The sequence below is a fragment of the Fusarium tjaetaba genome (genome assembly GCF_013396195.1).
Source record: "Fusarium tjaetaba strain NRRL 66243 chromosome Unknown NRRL66243_c0000227, whole genome shotgun sequence".
Lineage (NCBI taxonomy): Eukaryota > Fungi > Ascomycota > Sordariomycetes > Hypocreales > Nectriaceae > Fusarium > Fusarium tjaetaba.
Genome location: NW_023501423.1, coordinates 37,299 through 55,665, shown reverse-complemented (window position 1 = coordinate 55,665; position 18,367 = coordinate 37,299). Strand labels below are relative to the sequence as shown.

General features: G+C 49.4%; 6 protein-coding genes across 6 annotated transcripts; 3 read left to right on the top strand and 3 right to left on the bottom strand.

Moving 5' to 3' along the window:
• Positions 1 to 129: 129 nt before the first annotated feature.
• On the bottom strand, positions 130 to 670 carry FTJAE_9920 (50S ribosomal L31e protein; the record flags this gene model as incomplete). The annotated part of the gene is made up of 3 exons (XM_037356891.1): positions 130 to 333; positions 432 to 506; positions 581 to 670. 3 exons carry the CDS (start codon positions 668 to 670, stop codon positions 130 to 132), a joined length of 369 nt encoding a protein of 122 aa, XP_037203003.1.
• Positions 671 to 1,381: 711 nt separating this feature from the next.
• Positions 1,382 to 2,572, top strand: FTJAE_9919 (RAX1; the record flags this gene model as incomplete). Its single annotated transcript, XM_037356889.1, has 3 exons — positions 1,382 to 1,563; positions 1,614 to 2,286; positions 2,336 to 2,572. The coding sequence occupies 3 exons, from the start codon at positions 1,382 to 1,384 to the stop codon at positions 2,570 to 2,572; spliced, it is 1,092 nt and encodes a 363-aa protein (XP_037203002.1).
• Positions 2,573 to 3,057: 485 nt separating this feature from the next.
• Positions 3,058 to 3,936, bottom strand: FTJAE_9918 (ACOB; the record flags this gene model as incomplete). Its single annotated transcript, XM_037356888.1, has 2 exons — positions 3,058 to 3,852; positions 3,904 to 3,936. The coding sequence occupies 2 exons, from the start codon at positions 3,934 to 3,936 to the stop codon at positions 3,058 to 3,060; spliced, it is 828 nt and encodes a 275-aa protein (XP_037203001.1).
• A 2,437-nt stretch (positions 3,937 to 6,373) lies between these two features.
• On the top strand, positions 6,374 to 10,022 carry FTJAE_9917 (Cu2+-exporting ATPase; the record flags this gene model as incomplete). Its single annotated transcript, XM_037356887.1, has 2 exons — positions 6,374 to 6,495; positions 6,644 to 10,022. 2 exons carry the CDS (start codon positions 6,374 to 6,376, stop codon positions 10,020 to 10,022), a joined length of 3,501 nt encoding a protein of 1,166 aa, XP_037203000.1.
• Positions 10,023 to 13,454: 3,432 nt separating this feature from the next.
• On the top strand, positions 13,455 to 14,680 carry FTJAE_9916 (glucose-6-phosphate phosphate translocator; the record flags this gene model as incomplete). The annotated part of the gene is made up of 3 exons (XM_037356886.1): positions 13,455 to 13,691; positions 13,759 to 14,157; positions 14,207 to 14,680. 3 exons carry the CDS (start codon positions 13,455 to 13,457, stop codon positions 14,678 to 14,680), a joined length of 1,110 nt encoding a protein of 369 aa, XP_037202999.1.
• Positions 14,681 to 15,326: 646 nt separating this feature from the next.
• Positions 15,327 to 17,330, bottom strand: FTJAE_9915 (sporulation RMD8; the record flags this gene model as incomplete). The annotated part of the gene is made up of 3 exons (XM_037356885.1): positions 15,327 to 15,829; positions 15,880 to 17,248; positions 17,301 to 17,330. The coding sequence occupies 3 exons, from the start codon at positions 17,328 to 17,330 to the stop codon at positions 15,327 to 15,329; spliced, it is 1,902 nt and encodes a 633-aa protein (XP_037202998.1).
• Positions 17,331 to 18,367: the final 1,037 nt, after the last annotated feature.

Below are 18,367 nucleotides of genomic sequence, written 5' to 3'. Positions count from 1 at the left end.
TGTGTTGACTTCAAGCTTTGATCACATTTTTTCCCTCTGTGTATATTCAGCGTCAAAAGCCAGAATGCCGAATGCAACTCCAAATGCCATGCCACCATAGATCCTGTCCCAAGAGAAACTTTTTTATATTTATTCCTCAACAACGACTGTGGCAAGACCCTTAGGGTTCTTGACGTTCACAGCCTGGACGTAGCTGTACAGCTTCTCCTTGGCACCCTCCTCGTCGTTTCGTCGTCGGGAAATTCGCACTCGGAGTCGGTAGTCAACACCCTTGATACCCTGCTCCCAGACCTTCTTGTTGAGCTGGGGGTCGATGCGGACGTCGGAGGTACCCTGTCGTCAAGGTTAGCACGTGTGATTCGAAAATGGCAACTTGGCCCTCTGCAATTGCTTCGCATTCGGCATCAGGCTCATGATATGGATAGTCGTACCATGGACTTGGTGGCAAAGGCCTTGATCTCCTTAATAGCACGGGGAGCCCTCTTCTTGAAGGTGACACCATGGAGCTTTTGCTCGTCAGCATTTATCCCAGATATTTCAAGCTCCGGTTCTCGGGCTATTCTTTGGCGAAGCAACGTACTCGCTTGTGCATGTGGATGGTGTACTCGCGGGCGACGACATCCGCGATGGCGGAGCGCTGAGTCTTGCCGGAGGGCTTCTTGGACGACATGGCTGGAAATATGAGGGTTAGTCCTTCGGTCGACGAAGTTGATAAAAGAATGAGTCGCTCGTGCTCGTAGTCTCTTGAGAGAAAAAGGACTGCGAGGGAGGAGAGGAGGGAGTATTGGTCGTACCTGCGGCTCGTCTCTTCGAGATTGGTCGTTAGGAAGGTGTGATGAAGTAGCTGGAGTAATTGCCAAAAATCTTTGTGCGTAGCCCTCGAAATCGGCAGGTACTCTGTGGGCCTGGCGAGCCAACCAGAGCGCAGCCCTGATGACCCACCAGGCTCTCACGTGATTACGGTCGATTCACGGTTCGGACAATCAGCTAATCCCAGATGGGCTAGAGGCGTTGTATGGTCCACGTTTAGCCTCCAGTGGTGTTTACCGCGAAGCAAGCATTGCATCTAATCTTGGCCGTTGCTGCATAACGATTCCATCATTCCAGCTTGGGGCAATTGATTTCAAGGCACCGCAAACATCGCCATCCTTTGCGCATAAGCGTCTCAATTCTCTCATTCAGAGACTGCTTTGCTTAGGAGAGTGTGCGGTTACTTCGACAAGACTTAGCGGCCTGTCGTCGGTCGTAATCAGGGGAACTTCGCGTACCCGGTCCCTTCCATAAAGGTTCCCGGCAGTTGCTCCGCGCGCCAGAAACGCCTCTTTCATTTTAACATTCACTCTCACCTTATCGACCGACAAGTATAATACGTTCGCCCGACATGGCCGAGCACGAACCTGTTACCACGATGGCATCGCCGTCGCCTCAGCCTGACATGACGAGAAACCGACTGCCTACGCTCTTTGAGGTCTTGAGTCGTCGCACTCTCCCTCCCGTCGACCTTTTCTCGTTCTATATCTACATGCGCGATCAGCAACGTTCGGTGGATTATCTTGACTTCTGGTAGGTTCATGCAGGATTGACTTTCCAGAGAGCTTAGCTGACATAGCCAGGCTCGATGTTGCTCAGCACATGTCGCTCTGCCGTCATTATGTTCGCGAACTTCGACGATCCGTCCTTATTGGCACTCCCGAAGCACAATCAAAACGATCTTCAGCTATCCTCGAGAATATTGGCGACTTGGAACCTAGAGCGGCAGGTCCGTCCATGTATGCGACTGAGAAGGAGAAGAACCAAGATGCGCAAATGTCTGCATTCCTTAGAGAGGACCAAAGTCACGATTCACCTCAGAGTGCCTCTGCGCCTGTTAGACCCAGCCCTCAGTTCAGCAACTCTCACGAAGTCACTACCGAATCCAACTCGCCCGCTCATACCGTTGCGCGACAGGATATCCGAGCCTCAGCTGAGAAAATTCTCTACACTTTCCTTCTTCCTGGAGCTGAGCGAGAAATCACCCTCCCAGGTTCTATTACTGCAGAGGTCACTACTGCCATCGAAGAGTATGGCCGCGACGATCCCGAGGTATTCGATGTTGCCAAGGACTATGTCTTCCAGGCTATGGAGCGAGATGCTTTCCCAGGCTTCCTTCGAATGAAGGCTCTAGGCAACCTTATCCCGCCTACGCTCATCATGCGACTTATCCTTGGTCTTATTGCCATGTTTGCCGCCCTCTGGGCTGCGTTTGTTCTCATTTTCCTTGATTACTCTCGTGCAACCAGATGCTGGGTAAGTTCTCATTCAAGGTAGCTCTCGAAAGCTTGCTGACTCTCAATAGCTCATCCTTCCATTCACCGTCGGTGTCTATTTCCTTGCGTCTTACCAATACTCTCTGGACCCTATCATGGCCCTGGTTGGTTACAGCGAGTACACCCCCTTCAACTTCTCTCGCATTCGTGAACCCTACGTTCGCACGCTCATCGCCAAGCGTGCTATCATGGTCCTCGCAGTGACTGTTCTCATTGATGCTGCACTCTGTGTTCTCTTCATTCTTGTTCCAGGAAAGCGTCTCTAAGCAACTATTTTTTTCACGTTCAACCGCGGTCACTAATGCCGGCCATTACTGGCCTTTCAAATTCCCATTAAAAGAAAAAGCCATCTCCGCGAGAATCTCTTTGGACATCATATCAATACTCACGACTGTAATGATCAGGGGCCTTGATTAAGCGGCAATACTATCCCCAGTCTCTTGATTGAGCTCGGGCGTTGCTTTCTGGAGGCTGGCGTACGGAAATCTACTGTTTAACAACCAGGTCTTCTTTGTAATTTAGCTATTCCCGGTCTGGAACATGATCCTGGGTCATTTCCGACCATGCGTTTTTCCTTCTTATTTATGACCTTATCGGGTCATTAGAATTAGTACAAGTCTCAGGGCGGCATTTTGTACGGATGTAGGGCTAATAAAAAGGCGTCATATCGTCTATTATGTCATGATTCTTCGTGATACATGTTTTTGCGAGCTTGACTTTTGGTTCGCCTGGCCCGAAAGAGGTGCTATCTTCACAGCTTGCGCTTATTTGCTCGTTTCTTCTCCTCTTCGGCCTCATCAACATCCATACTGTCGTTGTCCACCAAGTTACCTGTATCCATGACTGATCGCTTGTTAAACCCCCGTCTACCCAGGTCCCGTGTCATGTTTGGCAGATCGTACTTGCGTCCCATTCCCTCTTGTTGTTCGTTGATCAACTGCTGTAACTTCTCGTCAGCCAAGCGCTGCTCACGCTGTCGAGCTGCGGCTGTAGTTCGGATCTCCTTGATCTGAAGATCTAGGTCATCGAGAGTGGTTGTGCAGCGGTCAGACCATTTCTTCAGAGCAGCGGCCAAGTCAGGTATCGCTCCAGGGGCGAGATCACGTAGAGGCGCAACACTGGTAACCTGCACGACTGCACGAGCTGGGTCAAGCGTGGCGTGAAGTAGACCAGCGTAAACCGCCGAGATCACCAATGCCTCCACCTCACGTGCTCCGGGTAGATCAAGTGCTTCCTGTAGTGCACCATAGGAGAGATTCTGTCGGTCTCGGACCAGTGAGAGAAGCGATAGCTGCCGTAGCTTAGTTGCCTGTACTTCTTGGAGTGCTGGTAGGCCTTCTGTCGTTTTGTATGAAGAGTATGTTCCATAAGAAAATATCTGGAGAAGTTTGAGATGCGAAGAGAACTCTGAGTCGGCGAGATTTTGGATGGCGGGTGTTTGTAGGAGACCACTGAAGAGAAATGTGTTTGGTGCTGATGTAGCTCTGGTGACGAGATCGGCAGCTGCGCGGGGAGATGTAGCTGATTTGGAGAGAGCGATGAATGGCTAATGCATGTGTTAGTCAGCCTTCATTTTGCTTTTCCTAGCGACGCATACCTCCAGCGCGTTGAGAGCCTTCGTCTGCTCCATGATGTGTTGTGGTTGAGGCTACAGCCTCGGAGGGTAGATGACGGATATCAAGTACGTCACAGTACGGAGAGAAGCTGACGGGTAGTGACTGTAGTGGAAGTCCGTAAGTTCCTGCGCTCTATTATACCCTCCGGTTGGGGCTCGGGCCCAAGAAATAATCTATGTCGATAGTCGCAGCTTGTGCAAGTGTTAGGTCGATGAAGTTCAAGATGGAGCATCGGAGCTTAGGTGAGGCTGGAGCGCTAGGCAGAGCAGCATGTGGTGGGTGCGGGGCTCATGGGATGTGGGGTCGAATTAAGCCTGGTGGGATCTTCTAATGTGAACTCGACTACCCTGTACTGATATATTTTTGACAAATGATGCGTTCTTCGATCCTGTCGTGACTTGGACTTCTTTGGCCTGTACTTCATTTCTCATGTTATATGAACCCCCAAGAAACTGTCTTATTAGCTTTTGGTATCAGGGCTCGACACTGCCAGTTATGTTCACGCCATAGCACGTGTACCATATTGAATTCAATGTCAAAAGCGAACCCCAATTCATTCGCATGCGAACCAACACAAACCACAACCAGAAAACACTTTCTTTAAGGACAACCAAATGATACTCGACGTAATGTTCGAGTATGCCAATGGCCGCGTAAATCGCTTACAAACTCAATTCAACCCGTCAATCACCAAGGAAACTAATAAGAAGCCACCACATACGGTATACTAACCTAGCCACTGCTGGCCTTGTCTATGCTCTCTTGGGAACTTATTGAGTTTAGCTACAAGTGACAGCGAGTCTAGCGTTCGTACTGCTGATGGGCTGTAACGCAAAGGCATGCTGACTGCATGTGCAGCTGTAGCCCTACACGCGACACATCGACATCGATTGTCGGAACGTGGAACATCCGCCTGAAAGACCTCACAATTGGATTCTATTGCGTCTTACATCTAGTAAGACATTACTACTCCAAAAGACACACGATGATTGGCGATGGTCGACTAGAGGTTCACGGCAGAGTTGCGATCGACAATGACAGGAAATTGAAGATTGAACTCATGTTCAGTTCTAGCCAAGCTGAAGTCTTCCCAAAGAGAGGTCGGTGCGTCTAGTTCCGATAGTTCATGAAGGGTAAAAGCTGGTTGGACAGTCTGGGTGCTGAATGGTTGCAACTTGAATGATCGACACTTGCGCCTTTCAGGACAAGAGATGGCGCGATAAAAGGCCAGCTGAGAGTGAGCCATTGCAGAACTTTAGTTACCTTGTGACTGGGAAATAAAGGAGGGATAAGAATAGCTAAGGTAGTGATGAGGTATAAACATCAGCGGCCTTCGCCTTGTGGCTATGGTTGCACTGATCTCACTGATCTCACTCTTTTACAACCATTCACGGACTTCTTTGAACTGTCTGAGCATCTGTCACTGCTCACTAACAGATTGCGGCCAATCGACCAGGTTTTTGTTTAATAGCGGAGTCCCCTTGTCTCAGGTCTCAGCATTTTCCGGCCCCAAGCTACCTATTCATCTCCATTGTTCAAAGAGACCCTGGGCCTCGTTTGGGAATTTCTGAGTCTCTAGTGAAACATCCCTGCAAGCAAGAAATCTGGTGCTCCAGCAGTCGCATCTTTGTATTAAATCCACCAACGAGAGGTATCAGACCGTCTTGGATATCAGCGGAAACAGACCCCAAACTGGAACTTGACCGTATCAGCCGCTGAGCCAAGACTCGTCCCGGATGTGATGGTTTTTGGGCCTCTCGCCTCGCGAACTGTTTTGTTGGTGTTTCCTTGCTAATAGCAGTGAGTGTTTCCCCTGAATCGTAGTTAAAACGCCGAGACGCCGTCCTTTGGAATCTTGCTCATGTCATGTCCTTTTGTTCTTGGCCTGGTGTCTTCTTCTTGTTGTTCTTCTTCGTTTCTCGTACCCAAGTGGTCGTTCATTTCGTTCTCTTTCTTTCGTCTCACTAACGCCAAAAATAGCCGACATACGTACGTACACACATACATCAGCAATTGAAGCCGGTCTTCGTGGTCTTAGTGGCGCATTTGTCATCAACTGGCATAAGCTGTGACCTTCCAGTCCGGGCTTGATACAGTATCTGATCTTGGCCTCCGATTTCCTTGTTCGTCCAACACTGCGACTCTTCTTCTTTATCTCTTTTTCTCTCTTTCTGCCGAGCTGCTGCTCGATTTATTGCTTGCGTCGAATCTCCACCAAATTGAAATGGTCGTGGCTGGACGATTGAACTAGAACCCGTTCATTCCATTATTAGCAACCAACCACCAAACGAGTCTAACCGCGAGAGTGAGACCCAAGACCACAAGTGCCGTTCATCCCGCTTTCCGCCGCCATTTGGCAATCAATCTTCAACTCCAAAATCTTTTGGCTTCTGAGGATCGCAACATATTCACGATCCTCGAGTCGAGGCTCACGAGCCACAAGCCGTTGCGATGGCTCCCACCTACATCCAAGTCCCTAACAAGGACACAAATAATGTCGCGCTCTCCGTTCCGAGGAGTCCCGGCGCCGGCGCCCATCTTGCTACGACGACACTTCGAGTGGACGGCATGACGTGAGTTTGATCATAGTTCTATTCTTTTCCTTAACGTCCGCCGGCCATCCCGGGACTCAGTTATGGAGTTTCGTCCGGCTTTTGCGGCCCCCTGCCAAGTTTACGCGACATGTTCGGGAATATATCACTGACCCTGTTTCCTCTATAGATGCGGCGCATGTACTTCTGCTGTTGAAGCTGGCTTCAAGGGCGTCGATGGTGTTGGAAACGTTTCAGTCAGTCTGGTTATGGAGCGAGCAGTCATCATGCACAACCCTCAAGTTATCTCCGCCGACGAAGTCAAAGACATTATCGAAGACCGAGGCTTCGATGCCGAAGTCCTCTCCACCGACCTCCCCAGCCCTGTCGCCAGACGCTTTACACACAACCAAGATGACAATGAGTTTATTACGACAACTATCGCCGTCGAGGGCATGACCTGTGGAGCCTGCACCTCTGCCGTTGAAGGTGGCTTCAAAGATGTTCCTGGTGTCAAGAGCTTCAGCATCTCATTGCTCTCCGAGAGAGCTGTTATCGAACACGATCCCGACCTTCTCACTGCCGAACAAATCGCCGAAATCATTGAAGACCGCGGCTTTGATGCTACGATTGTCGACTCGGGCAAAGTGGTGGCTGACAAATCTGGCAAGGATGCTGAAAATGCCGGCAATCTCGCCATCACGACAGTAGCAATCGAGGGCATGACATGTGGTGCTTGCACATCAGCTGTCGAGGGTGGATTCAAGGACGTAGAAGGCGTCCTCAAATTCAATATCAGCCTTCTCGCGGAACGAGCCGTTATTACACATGATGTTACCAAACTCTCGCCGGAGCAAATAGCGGAAATAATCGACGACCGTGGCTTCGACGCGGAAGTTATTTCTTCACAACCGACCAATGATCATCATAGCGGGTCATCGTCCACGGCACAGTTCAAAGTTTATGGTGTTCCCGATGCGGCTGCAGCAGAAGCTTTGGAGGCTGAGTTGACGGCCATGCACGGCGTCGATTCAGTTTCGGTGAGCCTTGCTTCATCACGCCTCACCGTCACTCACCAACCTGGTGTTATTGGTCTTCGGGCCATCGTGGAAGCTGTCGAAGCTAAGGGATACAACGCCATTGTGGCCGATACCCAAGACAACAATGCACAGCTCGAGTCACTTGCAAAGACACGGGAGATCAATGAGTGGAGGACGGCTTTCCGAACCTCTTTGGCTTTTGCCGTCCCGGTCTTCATTCTGAACATGATCTTGCCTATGTGCGCGCCATCTCTCGATCTTGGCAGGTTTGAGTTAATTCCAGGCCTCTATCTGGGAGACATCATCTGTTTAGTCCTTACGATACCCGTCCAATTCGGCATTGGAAAGCGTTTTTATATTTCAGCATGGAAGTCAGTCAAGCACCGCTCACCAACAATGGATGTTCTTGTTATCCTCGGAACGTCTTGTGCCTTCTTCTTCAGCATTTTGACAATGACGGTTTCTTTACTTTTGCCTCCTCACACCAGGCCAAGCACTATTTTTGACACCAGCACTATGCTCATCACATTCATCACGCTAAGTCGTTACCTTGAGAATAGCGCCAAGGGTCAGACATCCAAGGCTCTTTCTCGGCTCATGTCTTTGGCACCCTCTATGGCTACAATCTACGTAGACCCCATTGCTGCTGAGAAGGCTGCCGAGGCTTGGGGTAAGGACCCAACTACTCCCAAAACGCCAGGAGTTGGTGGTTCAGCTCACGAGGAGCGGTCTGTTCCTACTGAGCTTCTCCAGCTTGGTGATGTCGTCATTCTGCGACCTGGTGATAAGGTGCCTGCCGATGGTGTCCTTGTCCGAGGAGAGACCTTCGTAGATGAGAGCATGGTAACAGGTGAAGCCATGCCTGTTCAGAAGCGAACCGGCGATCACGTCATTGGCGGATCCGTTAATGGTGACGGTCGTGTTGACTTCCGAGTCACTCGTGCCGGTCGTGACACTCAACTCAGCCAAATCGTCAAGTTGGTTCAAGATGCTCAGACCAACCGGGCACCTATCCAGCGACTCGCCGATACTATTGCAGGGTATTTTATTCCTGCTATCCTCATTCTTGGCTTGAGCACGTTTCTTTGCTGGATGGTTCTCAGCCATGTACTTGCGAACCCACCCAAAATCTTTTTGCAGGACGCCAGCGGTGGTAAGATCATGGTCTGCGTCAAGCTCTGCATTTCCGTCATCGTTTTCGCATGCCCTTGTGCCCTCGGTCTAGCTACACCTACTGCCGTCATGGTTGGTACTGGCGTTGGTGCCGAGAACGGCATTCTGATCAAAGGTGGCGCTGCTCTCGAGAGATGTACCAAGGTCACACAGATTGTCCTTGATAAGACTGGTACCATTACCTATGGCAAGATGAGCGTTGTCGAGTCTGTTCTCGAGTCCGAGTGGCATGATAATGAATGGCGGCGTCGACTTTGGTGGGCCATTGTTGGTCTTGCTGAGATGGGCAGTGAACATCCCGTTGGAAAGGCCATCCTCGCAGGAGCTCGACAAGAACTCGATATTGAGGCCGATGGTGTTCTTGAGGGAAGTGTCGGCGAGTTCAAGGTCACTGTTGGCAAGGGTATTAACGCTCTGGTTGAACCTGCATCGGCTGTTGACCGTAACCGATATCGGGCGCTCGTCGGTAACGTTGCTTTCCTGCAGGAAAACGGCATTGAGGTTCCCGAGGATGTTATCGAGGCATCAGAACAACTCGCCCCCAGCGCAGCCAAGGCTTCTAACAAGGGACCTGCCACTGGTACCACTCACATCTTCGTGGCTATTGATGGCAAATACAGTGGCCATCTCTCTTTGGCTGACTCTATCAAGGAGGGTGCTGCTGCTGCCATCTCGGCCCTTCACAAACTGGGTGTGAAGACAGCTATTGTTACTGGTGATCAGCGATCCACTGCCCTCAGTGTTGCTGCGGCTGTGGGCATTCCTCCCGAGAATGTCTATGCCGGAATGAGCCCCGACCAGAAGCAAGAGATTATCAAGCAAATTCAAGAACAAGGCGAGGTCGTTGCCATGGTCGGCGACGGCATCAACGATTCACCTGCACTTGCAACTGCTGATATCGGTATCGCCATGGCCAGTGGCACAGACGTCGCCATGGAAGCCGCCGATATCGTTCTCATGCGCCCGACTGATTTGATGGTTATTCCTGCGGCGCTGGATCTCACTCGGTACATTTTCCGTCGCATCAAGCTGAACCTTGCCTGGGCGTGCATGTACAATGTTATCGGTCTGCCAATTGCCATGGGCTTCTTCCTGCCCATTGGTTTCCACATGCACCCCATGATGGCTGGTTTCGCCATGGCGTGTAGTAGTGTCAGTGTCGTCGTGAGCAGTCTTTTCCTCAAGTTCTGGAAGCGTCCCCGATGGATGGATGAGGCTGCCGCTGAGAAGAGCGGTGGTCTTCGCTGGAGGAGTGGAAGAGGTGTTGTAGGCTGGGTGCGAGAGACGCTGGGTAGGGGACGAGTTAAGAAAGAGGAGGGTTATGTGCCTTTGGAAAATATTGAGACGGAAGCGTAAGAAATTTTATTTTGTTAAGCGATGGAGTCATGATGCTTGGTATATGTATCGTCTTGAAAGTTACCTTATATATCGATGATATCCTAGAAAGAAAATAAGAGCGAGCATATGGACATACATGATTTTTTACCTGACCAGACAATTTGCTCTTGCTGGCCGTTTACATTATATAAATATCAAGAGTGTTGTTTATCGGGCCTTAAATGTTAGAAGTCATGATATATGAAGGTTTCTCTTTGTTTGTCGCATGTTGGTCGTATGTTTGCAAGTCCCGTACATGCCGTAAATGTTTTGTATGTGAGCTAGGAGCACAACTGATAACGCCATTTTCTGCCTCTCCAACACGGGAATAGTGGAATTGTTGAATACCAATGAATGATTGAGAGCCTAAACATTCAAGATAGCCTGGAATACAGCTTTGTCGTTCGTGATTGGGCAACTTTGATTCAGACCTCCCTCCAGTTGGAGACTTGATCGGATCCGGAGAATCTCCCTTGAATACAAGAACCAACGGTCACGGGAAGTCAACGGAATGTAAATAGATAAGGGCGGGCAGATGAAACAGTCATGGCGCAAGACCAGAGAGATATGAAGACTTGAAGTGTTGCGTGGCCTTGGATTTCGGAGCATAGATATCTGCATAAGTAGACATTGTGACTATTAGAGAACGCAAGTCTAGACGAAATTGATCCTCTAGATCCTACACTGGAGCATCAAGATCGACATTATGTTGCCCTGGAATATTGATAATTAATCATCATTGCAGAAATCACGGTTACATTTCCCGTCAGACTATGTATTAGCATCCCTGCCTCGCCATCCCCATAAGGCGACATTCTTCGAACTAAAAGCTCCTGTCCGGAAGGATTCTAGCATCATAAGCAGGGGACTTCTGTAAGGGCGGCATCGGCCTTCCGGGGCTGAGACACAATCAGATCCTTGCATTCATAGACTCATCTTCTGAATCAACCCAACGGATAGTGACAAATAAAAGTTATCGAGAATCTGAGACATAAACTAACAAGAATCTCAGGGGCTGTTTCGTTGGAATTCTGATACTGGCTGCCAAGAACAAATTATCGGATCAACGGTAAATGGAGTCTCGTGGAGTGGGAGAAAATTGGATTGCTGTGCAAATCGTAGGAATCTGCCAAGGCTATTCAAACCTGTTAAGGCGCTTGAGTTTGAGGCGACGCAACAATGAATGAATGAATGGGGCGGAAACAACGGCTTTGGATGGCGCCAAAGTCAACGGCCTCTTTACTCCTTTTTTTAGTTCCAGGAATTGGTCTCGTGACAGCTTTTGAATGGTGTTTTCTCCTTCTTTTTCTTTATACACATCAAAAGGAGATATCCGTCTGACATTCTTTGCATGCAGATGTGGTTCGTATTGCTTACTGATAATCGTATTGAGGTCCAATCACGGACTGACCTCAACAACTAAACGCTTACAGTCTCATAAGAGTGTTGATCTTTCTGAGTGCCGTTAGAGATAGAGAGCAAGTGCCGATGAAATATAAAAATAGCCATGAATACGCGGAACAACTGTCCATCGTCTTCTCCCACTGTCCCTTGGCCTACGTAACCCCAAGCTTGCGTATGTATGCTTGATGATAGACGGGTTTCCTGGTGCTTGGCCCGTTTCACGACAACGCGGCTCAACACGTACATGTGCGGGTATAAATCAACTCTAACTAGAGAATGACGTGCCCTTCTCGCTTGTAATACCTCTAGAGATTGAGTTATGTCCACATGAGATCCGTGCTGCGAGAGTGGGTGTAGAGAATACTACGAACAAATACCGAGCACAAACGGGTTCTGTTTTATTGTTACTAGAGTTTTATTATACCCACTTAGAAGAAGAAATTCCTTTTCTCCGTGACCATGAGATAACCTTGCCCTGAGGCCTGAGCAGTCTGGGCCAGTCTCAGAGTCTGTTCAGCTCCATATTCGATATTGTATCAACTCATATCAGCATAAAACTACTGACGCCTCACTCATTAGCCTACTTCACCCAATCCAGTGACTTGCTAGAATTGTCAACACGAGATGCTGTGATTGGTCTGAGATGCTGTATTCCTGGTCTGCAATGAGATGCCCCCGCCCCCTTTTCTGATTAGAGTAGAGTACCATCGCGTTAGGTTCTTCTGAACCCCTGGACTACACATGTACAGGTAACAGGACCACGTTCCAAAGGCGGTAATAAAAACGATTTATCGAAAGTCCTTTCCTCCATTAGGTCATTGGAGGGAGTAGTCCCGAGTCTTCATTCAAGCATCCTTGTAAGCTTGTTTGCTGAATGAATTGGGTTTGCGTTGGTTGGTGAAGGGGGAGAAGATGAGATTGATCCTCTAACGGTTGTACAGTGGAGAGGCTTCTAACCTCTATCCGTGGCAGTGGAGGTACTGGTAATAGCCCGGTGAGATCTGGTGCGGAACTCTATCAATCACTACTGTCACTGCCTATGTAATAGCGATCACCTTAATTTCCCGCTGCAGGATTCAAGAATCCAATCCATTTGGAACAATAACTAGCCCACCCAAGCATCCATTGCATGGCTAATCAAGGCTGGTTATGGTTACTGCGAGCAGGTTCCGCCAATGCTGACAGTTGTTCGCTAAATCTTGACACAGACGCCACAAGGTACCTCGCCTCAGTGTACCTCGACTCACACTCCAGTGGCTTTTTCCTCCAAACTCCGCACCCCGATCCAATAGCTTCGTTTTTGTAAGCCGCTTGCAAGGCCCTGCCGACTACTCCCTTTAGCAAGCACCCCCGCTATCAATCACTGAAGACTCCGAACCTCCCCGTAGATATTGATTTGGGGGGGTACAGATCACACAGGTACAGTAAGCCTGAGATCCTTTTTTTGGGCTTGTCTCCCTAACTAAAAACCTTCTCCCTTTTTCTACCTCCCAACTCTTTTCGTCTTCTTCCCCGTCCCGTCACTTTAAACTCTCTCTTATCCCTCCTTTTCAGGCCCCTTTCGAAAGAAACATCTCTTCACAACTTTCTCTTCTTTTTTGTGTGTGCGTGTTGTGCAAGATCATTTTCTTACCTGGGATCAGTACTTGATTTTTGCCTGTCTCCATATTCATCTCCCTGTCTGGGTCCAATCGCTCGCTTTATCCCATCATATTACGCGCCTCCGCCCCCTTCTCCCTTGGCTTGGCCCCTGTATTTTCTTTCGCTTCCATCTATCTCCGTGTTACGTTTCCACTTAACAACTACCTACAACTACATCAAAGACTCGGCTGCACCTTGGTCTGCATTTGCATTTTGTCGGTAATCGACTGCGCTTGCGGATTTCTTAGTCGGTTCATCGTTATTGATTGAGTCGACACCGGGTTATGCTAGACACCCCACGATATCCTTAACCTTCGTCAACGGTACCTGATCGCATCCCCACGAATCTCCGGCGCATCCATCACCATGTCTTCCCGTCCTAATAACGAGGAGCCTCTTCCTCTCCTCTCCGCCGAGGAGAGAGAGCGTGATATCAAGGGCGAGCTCGATGTCGAGAGCGACGCTGGCCGAGCCGAGCCTCCCAAGAACAATAACCTTGAGCACGAGTACTCCATTCCCAGTACCGTCAAGTTCGCATGGCTCGGAACCTACTTTTTCTTCTCTCTGCTCCTCACTCTTTACAACAAGCTTGTTCTGGGAATGGTAAGTTGACGACATCAACCGCACATGGCACCCTGATAGTCCAAAGACTAACATGCGCTTCCTATAGTTCCACTTCCCATGGCTCTTGACTTTCCTCCACGCCTCGTTCGCCAGTATCGGTACCTATGTCATGATGCAAATGGGTTACTTTAAGCTCTCACGATTGGGGCGTCGCGAGAACCTCGCCCTCGTTGCTTTCAGTGCTCTCTTCACTGCCAACATCGCCGTTTCCAACTTGTCTCTCGCTATGGTCTCCGTTCCCTTCTACCAGACCATGCGCATGCTCTGCCCGATCTTCACCATCCTTATCTACCGCACTTACTACGGCCGAACCTACAGCACCATGACATATCTTTCTCTCCTGCCTCTTATCATCGGTGCTGCCATGACCACCCTGGGTGAGATGAGCTTCACTGACGCCGGTTTCCTTCTCACCATTCTTGGTGTCGTGCTCGCCGCTCTCAAGGTACGCCCTTTCCTGGCATGGCTCAAACTCTTTATTAACCATTTTATAGACTGTCGTCACCAACCGATTCATGACTGGATCTCTCGCTCTCCCCCCGATCGAGTTCCTCCTCCGCATGTCTCCTCTCGCTGCTCTTCAGGCTCTGGCTTGTGCTACTGCCACCGGTGAAGTCAGCGGCTTCCACAAGCTCATCACCTCTGGGGACGTTTCTCTCCCCCCCGCTTTCGCCTCGCTCTTCGGAAACGGATTCCTCGCCCTTCTGCTCAACATCTCGTCTTTCAACACCAACAAGCTTGCTGGTGCTCTGACCATGACCGTCTGTGGTAACCTCAAGCAGTGCTTGACCGTTGCCCTCGGCATCTTCCTCTTCGACGTGACCATCGACCTGCTTAACGGTGCTGGTATGGCCGTCACAATGCTTGGTGCTGCCATCTACAGCAAGGCCGAACTCGACAACAAGAACCGCAAGAGCCAACAGGCTGCTGCCGCCGCTTACAAGCCCGTCGAGCAACAGGCTCGGTAAACTTGGTGCGCTATTGAGATCGGATATTCTCACTTTTAATACATGACCTTTTTATAGACGATCGGGCGAGTGAAGACTGGCAAAGGCGAACTGCTTCTTTTTCGGCGTCTTTTTCTTCGCTTCTTGGGATCTCTGCTGGGTGTGTAGCATGGATCGACATCTGGTAAAATTCTATTCGTACTTGATATCCGGCGGCCCCCCGCGGACTCGCCCACCACGAAGCAGGATCGGGAGGGGATTGGAGACTGAGGGATGTTATTACTATCATGATCATGGGCTATGGGTTTTTTCGAAAATGTGCAGGCCCGGGAAACTATGTGGCCTTTTCCGTACAACTTTGGTTGTTTCTTCAATTTTCTTGAATAGGGTTTGCATTTCCAGAGTAAGAATAGATACTCTACATTAATGCCTACGTTGCTATGTCTGCATTCGACATGTGTAATATACTTGATAGTAAAAGCGAAAATCTTTTATTCCCGAGGAACTCCTGAGCTAGATAGACAAAGGCTGCGAACCTCTTTAGATTGATGTCCTTTCTAACAAAACACCACCCCGATAAACATTTTTATTAGGAAAAGACGATCTTTGAAACTGCCGTCCATTAACGCCGTGCTATGCGAAATATGAGGAAGAGGATGTGTCGATTTCAGATGTCCTCGTGCGAAGCATGTACAATCGAGGCATCAGGAAGGGTCTTCTTTTTCAAAGCCAAAATACTCTGCTGAACATCGTCGAACGAGGCGTTAGTTTGCAGGCCCAATGTCTGCGCCAGTATTTCGAGGTCACTTGGTGGCAAGGCAACATGGCTTTGTCCGGATACGCCATCACCAAGAACAGGGACGATAATAGCCGGATCAATCCCAGTACCCTTTGCCTTGCTGAGCATGCCGAAACGGATGGCTACTTCTGTAACGGTAACCATGATACTAACGATAATGAGGACAATGATGATCCAAGTGATGTAGCTCATCTTTGCGTCGGCAACAGAGTCTGACAGTATCTCGGCTAGATCGAGGAAGACACGGCATCGCTCGTTGAGAACCTTGATGCGTGGGTCAATCTCAAGGTACTCGCGGATGGCGGCGTAAAGTGGATGTAAAGTTGGTTCAGAGTCCCAGAAGAAGTTGGGAACATCTAGGATATTGGACGCTGTGAAATGGTTAGGCCAAGATGCCGTTGACTGGAGTGAATAGACTTACAGAGATTGATATCGACCCGGCTCTTGAAGAGTTGGCCCAGCATGCGTACGATTTCAGTGCGGGTCATGTTAAGCTCTCCTGTTAGAGCCAGCGTCTTGGGTACATGCTGAGCACTTATCATAGTCTCACTCATGCGTTCTTCAAAGAAACACAGCCGTGTACTTTGCGCAATAGCATGGCTGATGGTGAGTTTGATCATATGGTCAGATCGCGGTAGCAGAGTGATCATGTCGTTAAAGATGCGAGGACGCTTGATATCAGCACTGTACTCGAAGTGGAACTCTTCAGTCTCATAGTCCTCCTGGTCCAAGGGTCGAGTCAGAAGGCTAGTAGCGCCATTCTCTGTAGCGTCGGCATCGGCAAAGGTTAGGTCGGCAAGGATGTCCTTCTCTTGGTGCTCGGTAAAGTTCCAGAAGACAACGACACCGTAGGAGTAGACAAACATTTCGGCAAAGTTTTTTGCGTCGGGCGCAAGTCGGTTCATAGATGAAACGTCATCGTCGTGGCGGAAGGGATTGCTGCGCTCAGGAGTTGAGGGGCGATCAGTCAAGTGAGAAGGCATTTCATGGCCACGCTCAGGACTAGGGTTTTCGTATGCATCATCCTCAAAGTACCCTTCATGATGGTCCCTTTGTTCGCTGCGTTCGATTTCCAGGTCGAGGACTGTCTTTCCAGTTCCAGGAGTCTTGAGAATAGGTCGGCTTCGTACTCGATAACCATCAGTACCGTTGAGTAGCGGCAAGGCGTAGATGACGTATAGACAGTCGTCGTAAATTTTTGTTTTGGCCTCATGTTTCTTGCGCAGGAACTCCGCAGTCGGTTTAATCTTGTAGGCTTGCGCAGTACAGTGTGCTGTCAGTCTGCTAACCTTATCTGTTCTCTGCATCTTGGACAGTCTCTCAGCAAAACTCTTTCCGCGGATTCCACCCCGTTTCTTGAGGACATCCAGCTCTTCGTCTTTCAGAGGTCGATTCTCATCATCCTGCACGCGGCGCGCAAGCACCGACTCGCTCTCGATCTCCTCGTCGACATCATCATCGTTATCGGCTGTTTCCGGAAGAAGGACCAACTTCTCGCTTATCTTTGTGGTTCTCGAGGGCATCGGCTGGCCGGTGCGAGACTGAGCATTGGGTAGGCCGCCTGAAGAGACTCGGCGACTTAGGGCACCACCTGCGGGACCTGGATGTCGTCCTGGGGGAACTGGTGCTGGAGGACCGCGTGGCTGGCCTGAAGGGATTTGAGAGTTGTACTGGAGAACATTGTCGACGGTCATGAATCGCATTGGTGCCTGGGATCCGCCGGCGCCTGCACTAGTGTCTTGTCGTTGAAGGACTCTTCTTTGAGGTGGTCTCTGTCTCGCGTCCGTAACCTGAATGGCATTAGCAGTATTCGTGGACGCGCGCAGAACTGATGATAAGTACCAGGACTGATGGACGTTGCTTTGACGCCATTGCGGCTCCCGAGGGGTCAACACCCTTGTGCAAATGGATAGTATTAAATCAGCGATCTTTATAGATACAGATCGATTGAAACGAATTATCGCGGTTGACGGTGTAGAAAAGTTCGAAAGTCAAAACTCGGTTGACAAGGGTTGAAGCTTCAAAGATTCAAATGATTCTGATCCGATGGGGTTCGCAGCTCGGGCCAATTGCTTTGGGACTGGCTCTACGCTGATGACCTCATATAACCCCACTAAACCGCAGCGTATCAAAAAGGTTTCTAATAAGCTGTCGTGGCTCACCACTGACGATGCGAGGCGCAAACATGTGCTAATACATCCAATGTTTGCTCGACTAAAGCTTTAGCTTTTCTATTATTAAAGCATGTTTTTATCGTTAGAACCATTGACAGCAACAGGACAGGGTCATCATGTTCCCAGCCTGTTTTGGTTGTACAGACGGTATACCCGTTTTCTGTCTTGTGTCTTGTGTTTTGTGTTACTTGTGAGGTCGCAACCCGTCTCTGATCTACAGTAGCATTGACTACATGTGTATGTGTGTATATTTTTCATGGTATGCTAAGCTTATCACATTGGATTTGAAGCGCATCTCGTTTTTGCCAATCCTGGTAGGGTGTCAAGAAACAAGCATCAGTCGAGGAGACTTATATGGCGATCCATGGCTCTAGGGTAGCGGAGCGACCAACCCATGCGTCAAACCATCATCCTTGGTTAAGCAAGGATCTTCGACACTCAACAAGTTGACCAATTGTGGACTGATGATGCTTTGACCTGGTTAGACTGCCAATCTGGCAATAAGCTTCGTTAGATACAGGCTGAGCATCCACAATATGGAGTTTTGCGTGTTTTGATTGACGACCTGGAGAGCTGTGACACTAGATCTGCAAGGGGAGCTGGAGTCTACTTGATACAGAGCAGTAAATAAACAACACAACTCAAATTCACTCATGATACTTACTTGTTCATGTATGTAAATATCAATTGAAAGACCACACGTAGAGAAGAACACTTCACAGCGCATAATAGTTG